The sequence below is a fragment of the Astyanax mexicanus genome, chromosome 1 (genome assembly GCF_023375975.1).
Source record: "Astyanax mexicanus isolate ESR-SI-001 chromosome 1, AstMex3_surface, whole genome shotgun sequence".
NCBI lineage: Eukaryota > Metazoa > Chordata > Actinopteri > Characiformes > Acestrorhamphidae > Astyanax > Astyanax mexicanus.
The window spans coordinates 74,589,718-74,597,738 of record NC_064408.1 but is presented as its reverse complement, the minus strand read 5'-3'; the positions used below and the strand labels follow the sequence as shown (position 1 = coordinate 74,597,738).

At 42.2% G+C, this 8,021-nt stretch overlaps 1 protein-coding gene across 9 annotated transcripts in view; it reads left to right on the top strand.

The window, feature by feature from the left end:
- The first annotated feature begins 4,205 nt into the window (after positions 1-4,205).
- otofa (otoferlin a) overlaps positions 4,206-8,021 on the top strand; it is a 116,467-nt gene continuing 112,651 nt past the window's right edge. For 6 of the 9 annotated variants that reach the window (XM_049482972.1, XM_015608738.3, XM_049482993.1 and 3 more), the window contains exon 1: positions 4,206-4,553. In XM_049482972.1, the coding sequence (XP_049338929.1) occupies positions 4,475-4,553 (79 nt within the window). In that variant the 5' untranslated portion in view covers positions 4,206-4,474. The remainder of the gene's footprint in view (positions 4,554-8,021) is intronic. The other 3 variants (XM_049482986.1, XM_049483006.1, XM_049482978.1) reach the window with 1 other exon arrangement.

Below are 8,021 nucleotides of genomic sequence, written 5' to 3'. Positions count from 1 at the left end.
AACTTAAAACAAATGAAACAGTCAATACAATCACCCAATACGAAAAAGTATTAAAGCAGCTCCATAACAAAAAAGTGCCACAATACAAATATCAAATACAGTGCCTCTAAATTAATGTGTAAAATACGAAGGTATATAAAATGGAGAAAACGGCACCCACAATAGAGCCGGTTCCAATAGGTGACTTCGAAGAGTCGGCTCCTGAGCCGGATCGATCGCGAACGACACATCAATAACATTCAGCAACAGTAAAGCCCAAGACCGATAAACGAACCATAGGAGCGCCGCGAGAATGAGATCACAACGAACGAGGATTAACCAAGTACACTAAGTTTATGTATCATCGATCAAATTAGGTTTTGGTGCTGCATGAACGAAACACTTTGCAAGCAGTGCCTGAAGGGTCAGCTCCACTGAGGCGTGGGCGTGTGTGTGTGGACAGTAGGAAGGGAGCAGGCTATCAGCGCCACATTGCTGGTTCAATAAAAAACCCAAGTTAATTTCGAGCACTAAACGTAAGCAACACAAGCAGGCGTGCGGAGCGGCAGAAACGTAAAAAACGGAGGGCGGGCGCGGGGCTAAAACTATCGGGTGCCAGCAGGAGCGGGTTTAAAAACAGCCATCCAGCCCAGACTTCTCGAGCGAAGCGTACAAACTCAGCCACAGGCACCGGACAGAGCCGTGGAAAACGCAGAAACTCCAAGCAACTATCCGAACACCGCCGAGAAAAGCCTCAGCACTAGACCAGAACGCCACAGAATCGACACTGTGCCGAAACAACCAGCACGATTCAGCACACGGCTGCGAGCCGAGACAAAGCATCGGAGCAGCAAGCCTCGAAGGCAAGCGCGACACGGTCACGTGATCCAGCAAAACAGGAACCCAGACCGCCAACAGCAAACACAGCGAGGATCCAACCAAAACGCCAGCGACAGAACAGAGAGCAATACAAACCAACATGGATCCTACGAGCAGGAAATCGAGCCAACTACGAACGAGCAGCCACGCAGACGGGCGAAAACGGCAAACTGAGAGCAGGCAATGACAAATGGCAGAACCACCATGAAGCCACGCGGCAACGACCGGCGCCCGAAAACGTATGTCAGCGTCTGCAAGCAGGGGAGAACAGGTATGAGGGAGGTCTTTTAAGGACAGGTGGGAGTTGGTGATTGGCTGAGAAAAGTGGCGTGATTTCGAGTTTCCCGCTAGAACCTACGCGAAGCTTTCAGTTCTCTTGCTTTTAATGAGCTGTTGCTGAAATTCAAGAACGATATACAGTGACAAGAAAAACAAATCTGCATAAACTCTTAATAAAAAATGTGATCTTCATTCAAATCTGATCTTCATTTAAGTCAAGGATATTGACGAAAATAGTGTGCCTAAACTAATAATACGAAAAAAAATGTTATCATTCATGTCTTCATTGAGAATAACCATAAAAACCTCATGATGCTAGCAGAAAAAGTATATCACCAGCTTAATTAGAGTTAAATTTTTGCATACCTGGAGTCTTGCTAATTTGAAGGTGTGGAGTAGAGCTAATTTGACTAATAAATCTACTCACGCAAGAAGTGTATGCATATGTGGGGCATGCCATGGCAAAAATAGCTTTCAGAGGACTTATGATCAAAAATTGTCAATTTACATAAAGGTGGAAAGGGTTACAACAAGGTTTAGACTTTAGAAATCCACCATGATTTTTGAACTGTGTTTACAATCAGTGATTTTTGGAAATGTTCCTGAGCCCATGCAGTGATTTTGAGAACAGAAAAAAGTCTGTTTTTAAAGCAGTGCTGCCCGAGGGCATGAAGGTCACCAGCATTAAATACTGACAGTAGACTGTGTACCTTGCACAAAGGGATTTCTCCATATAATCTGAATCTTTTGATGATATTAAGGGCTGTATTCAGAGGAATAGCCAAAGTCCATTTTTCACTGGTAATTTTCTGGAATTATCTGTAACTAATTCCAGAAAATATCTGGTAAATATCTGTCAATTCTTTGAGAGCCTTTTCTCTCTAAAATGCTATTTTTATACTTAGTCTTGTGTGTTAGTTGCAAATTGCTTCTATTGCAGGTGATTTGTTGTAAGTATAATTGTAATTGTACATGTTTTCTTTAAAAAATAGGATTAGTGGAGCAACAGAAATGCTCCAATATTATGTGCAATAAGATAGTTTTACACTGTTTACATGTCAATTTAAAGCTAAGAATGAGTTTTCCTTCTCATGTAAAGATAAGATTACATTACATTACATTTGGCAGACGCTTTTGTCCAAAGCGACTTACAATAGTCAAGTACAATGTAAAATAAGTTTAAAGGTAAAAACATCTTTGGATAGGGAGGTCAAAGGGGAATAATAGGATAGAGGAGTGAAGGAGGGGAAGAAGGAAATGAGGTTAGAAGTAGTTAGTGTGTTAGAGGTGTTAAGAGAGTAAGTGCTCTTTGAAGAGCTCTGTCTTCAGGAGTTTCTTAAAGATAGCGAGAGATTCTCCTGATCTGGTAGTGGAAGGTAGTTTGTTCCACCATTGGGGAAGTCTGTATGAGAACAGTCTGGATTGCTTTGTGTGAATGTTTGGCAAAGCGAGGCGACGTTCATTGGAGGAGCGCAGCGGCAGGGAGGTAGCGTAAGCCTTCAGGAGTGAGTGCAGGTAGGAAGGAGCTGTTCTGTCATCACCTTTAGGCGATTGTAAGAGCTTTGAATTTGATGCGAGCATCAACTGGTAGCCAATGGAGCTCAATGAGCAGCAGGGTGACATGTGCCCGTTTTGGTTGGTTGAAGACCAGACGTGCTGCTGCGTTCTGGATCATCTAGAGTGGTTTTACTACACAGGCCGGGAGGCCAGTTAGCAGGGCATTGCAGTAGTCGAGGCGTGAGATGACGACCGCTTGCACCAGGAGTTGGGTGGCCTGTTGCGTCAAGAACGGTCTAATTTTTCGGATGTTGTAGAGCGCAAAGCGGCAGGACCGAGCAACTGAGGCCACATGGTGCGTGAAGGAGAGTTGGTCATCAACCAGAACACCCAGGTTCCTAGCAACCTTTGTCGGTGAGAGAGAGAGAGAGTCGATAATTATAGAGAAGTTGTGTTGAAAAGATGGTTTTGCTGGTATAACCAGAAGTTCAGTCTTTGAGAGGTTTAGTTGGAGGTGATGTACCTTCATCCATGAGGATATGTCAGAGAGACACTGCGATATCCGTGCAGAGATTGAGTTATCTTCAGGTGAGAACGACAGGTATAGCTGGGTGTCATCAGCAAAGCAATGGTAGGAAAATCCGTGTGAGGGGACAGCCTGACCAAGAGAGGTGGTGTATATGGAGAAGAGAAGGGGTCCCAGTACCGAACCTTGGGGAACCCCAGTGGATAAGGAGCTGGCTGAGGACAGCTGTCCTTGCCACGACACCTTGAACGAGTGCCCAGTGAGATACGATCTGGACCATGACAGCACATTGTCTGCGATCCCCATGTTTGAGAGTATAGTTAGGAGGAAGTCATGGTTGACTGTGTCAAATGCGGCCGAGAGGTCCAGCAGAATGAGCACTGAGGACTGACCTGCAGCTCTGGCAGTTTTCAACGCTTCAGTCACAGACAACAGAGCCGTCTCGGTAGAGTGTCCTTTTTTGAACCCAGATTGGTTCTGGTCCAGAAGGTCATTCTGGGAGAGGAAGCCAGAGACCTGATTTAGAACTGCTCTTTCTAGTGTTTTAGAGAGAAAGGGTAGCAGTGAGACCGGTCTGTAGTTGTCAACCTAGGTGGGGTTGAGAGAAGGCTTTTTAAGCAGTGGACAAAGATAAATAGTCTCTCTTCTAAGTGGCTACTCTTTTACATTCATTTTGTATAATCGTAGTGAAACATTTGATAGTGTTCTGTGTTGAGAAAATGAGGACAATTTTAGTATGGAAATTATTAAACATTTATAAACCCTGATCTTGCTTAGTTGCTTTGTATGAACCCGTTTATTTTGGACGTGCTTGGAGCGTCCTCTGGTGGTTAAACAAACTCAGTAGAGATTTTTAAGTGGGTATTCTCTTCTCTATTAGAGATTGGCTGGTTAAGTAACGTTGGCACGAGCACACCCACCCCTTGAGCACGAGCCCTCCGCTGTGCTGTGGTCTGCTGCTGCTGCTGCTGGGGTTAAAGCACCGCCCCCTGGCGGCGGTCCGCGCCCTCGCCTCTCAGCGGGGCATCAGCGCGCGCATCAGTGTTGGAGGAGTGCGGGGCAGGGCGCGTGCCGGGCGCGGGGCTGCTGTGCTGCTGCTGCTGCTGCTCAGTGTAGAGCTGGGAACATGAAAACACGTGAATAATTGATGGCTGTGTTGTAAAGCGGGGGACGCAGCGGAAGTTGTGAATGGGAGCGTGTTTTTTTTTTGCTGGTGTTTAAAGGAGAAGTGGAGGAAATGAGCGGGGTTATCAGCTCTCAGCGCGGCGGAGTTTAACACCGTGTTTTACTGTGTTCGGGAGCTGCTGAAGTGCCATGGCTTTAGTGGTGTATCTGAAGACGGTGACGGAGCTCCGCGGGAAGGGGGACCGCATCGCCAAAGTGTCGTTCAGAGGTACTGTACTCACACACTCTCTCTCTCTCTCCCTGTCCCACCAGCTCAAGTTTCTGCCCAGGGTCTGAGGAGCATGATGAGCAGGTGTTGTGCGGAGCTGCTGTGTGTGTGTGTGTGTGTGCTGAAGTTGGGGGAAGCCCCTGTCTGTAGTTATGTAAGATTACTTTAGCCAGTCTGGAGACGCTGGGCACCCCGGCTGATCCACAGAGCTGTAAATCACTGCACCCTGACTTTACACAGCTTCAGGACTGACAGTCTGACCCTGTGTAACCTGATACACAGTGATTCTTACAAATTTATAGGATCCCACACAGATACATCAAGTAACAGAGGATGAATTTAACCCAGTTCTACTGTTTTAAAAAGAAGCACTGAACCAAATTAACAGTGAAAACAGAAATATGTGCAACAAACTAAAGTTCACCTCTTACATCTTTCTCTCTCTCTCTTTATTCCTTCTTTTCTTACCACATACTACCTTTCTTTTTCCCAGCTCCTTCTGTCTATTTCCAAGTCCCTTCTTTCACATTGGTCTCTTTTTATTTTTACTCTCCTTTCTTTCTTGTATTTTTCTCTCTGCCCAGCATTATGCGATCACCCTCTGTTTCTGTCTCTACTCTCGTTTATACATCTCTTTCTTTTTCCAATCCTCTCCTCCTTTCTTTCCCCTCTTTTCTTTAAACTGTCTTTCTCCCCCTCTATTCTTATTGCTCTGTTTCTTTTTCTATTCTCTTTCCTTCCCTGTTCCTCTTTCTTTCTTTCTTTCTTTCTTTCTTTCTTTCTTTCTTTCTTTCTTTCTTTCTTTCTTTTTTTGTTCTGCTCTCTGTCTTTCTTTTTGCATGCCCCTCTATGTCTTTCTTTTTCTCCTTCGTTCTCTCTTCCCTCTTTATTTCTTCTTTCACTCCCCCCCTCTGTCTCTGCAGTCCAGAACCCTGGACAGCGCAGTGATTGCAGAGTTGTAGGAAAATGTGTGTGTTTGTGTTTGAAAGTAAGGATGTACTGTTCAGGCTATTAATTGCTGTCACAGGTTGCTGTGCTCTGATAAAAGTGAACTGATGTTTTTTCTTAAAAAAATACTTTGTGTGGGATGTAGCGGATAAAAAACAGAATGCAAAAAGACCAAAAAACATCATAGGATATAACAGCTTTCTCAAAAATACTTATTTGAAGTTTGTTAGAGTGAAAGGTATATTAGGTGGTTGAGGGTTGTGGGTGGTTATCAACTCAAAATCTAAACTCTGGAATAGAAAATGAGGTCCCCTCTCACTATAACTCTGGCAATTACATCTTCACAACTCAGGTCTTTTATATTAACTGTAGAACTTTGTTAATTCCATCTTACTAGTTCATCTTGTTGATCTATAGTTTGTTGTGGTATCTGGTGTCGACTGATGGCAAACAGGTTTTTCTTAAGGTTTCCTTCTCTTGCCCTGGGGGAGATTTTTCTTGCTTAAAAGAAACTCAGACCCAGATCTCGGTAAAGCTGATTGTGGCAGCATTTAGTAAACCTCCATCACATTCATAAATAATATATTAATTCATAGTAAGAACTTACACTTTTACTGCTGATGTTCGCTTTTAATCAGACTGTAAGAGAGGCAGCATAAACATACTTTAATGGTGAAATTGAGTAATTTTTACTGTAATACTGAGAGTGGACAGGTGGAGATGTTGTGTGAAAGCCGTATTCTCCTAAAAAATCTTACCTATAGGTGTAAACACAGAGTTAGAAATCGCTCCACAATGCCTGTCTTTCACTCTTGCTGCCGGCCGCACCCCCAGTCCTGCCAGCAGCTCTCACTGTCCCACCCTGTCTGGAGCGGAAGAGCTTCAGGAAAAGCTGACCAAGCTGAGCCATGTCCTGTTTAATACAGTAATTAACGTTCACAGTGAAAAGTAGAAGAAATAGCAATTGTAATTGTACACCTTGGCAGAAAATAAATATATTTTTTTAGTAAAGAAGATTTGTCTTGTTCAAAAATAGCCTGTCTCTGTCTTTGCAGCAATATAGAATATAAAGCTGTAAGAAGGGAAGCACTGTGTACTATTTGAAACCATAATTAACAAAGGGTCTCATTTGCCTGGAAAGGGCTCCATGTTTACAAAATGCTGAGGAAAGAATATATGTTTACACTAGCCTTCTGTTGGTTGGTGGATTAAGAAAACCAAAGTGCTAGTGTCTGCTATCATCATAATGATGTTGTCCATTTACTGTAAAATACTAGTGCTGTTAGATGTTGATATGTTGCTGGTGCTAAGTAACCGAATTTAACATCTGTCTTATGTTAGAACTTGATATCAACCCAATGCTGGTTTATGTGATTTTGATTTTGAACCAGACTCCGAAATGTAACATCAGGTTTTTATTCTTTAAATAAATCAGCTAAATTAAATTAATCACAAACCATATAAAAATATGCAGACAGAGCTAATCTACTTCTATTCGTTGCTGTATCAAGTCCCATATAATCCCCATAGAAATGCATTATTAGTAGAATGGAGCACTGTGATAAAAAAAACTCTAAAATAGGGCTTGGAAGCTAATCAAATTGATTTCATTCATTTAATTATTGTTTTAATGTGATTTTTAAAATGGGATAATTGAAACTGTACAGCTTTACACATAGAAGCTGCCAGAGTGAATCTCAGTAGATACACATTTGCTTCTCTCAAAAACCAAACATAATCCCTTTTTGTGGCATTATGATTTTCATATTTTACACTTTTTCTTAACTGAAATACAAGGAGGTTAATTTTGCAGTGTGTTAAATATAAAAAATGCATGAACAGTCGAAGGGGTACTTACTATTTGTAAAAAAAAATCAAACAAAGGAAAGAATAGCTTGAAGAATAGCACTTGAAATGGTGCTGTCTGTTTACACATAAAAACTAAAGTTATTATGTAGGAACTAAAAATCGTAATCAATAATTGATCGTATATTTGAAGAATATTGATATTCTTTTTTTTTTACAGTACTACTCAGCCCTAGTCTAGTAGGTGTTAAAAGTGTTGCCTACACAGGTGTCAAAGCCACACCATTAGTACCTGACCTCAGTAATGAATGCAATCAAATCCAGCATAAAGTGTTCCCAAGAGAGACAGCGCTGTCGCTGCAGCAGGGGGGGTTGTGGCAAACATGGACTTGATTAAACTGCCAGTATTCAGTGGTGTTTAAGTGGGTCGTTTTCTTCTTTTTTCTCTAGAATTTTATCTTGAGTGTTACGCAACTACCCTCATTTCCAGGCCTCTTGTTAGAATATCAGAACCTCAATAGTCAGTCTCTAGCTTTAATATGTGTGATACATGTTCATTTAGCTCTTCATTTGTCTTCAGTTGACTGAATGTGTTAGACTGCAGCAGATCATCGTTCGGTTCACTTGTGCTCAGATTAAACTCAAAAGATAATTTCTTTGCTTAGATTTTTCTGCCTTTAATTGTAATCTGCTTGTGCTGTGTAATTCTTTGAA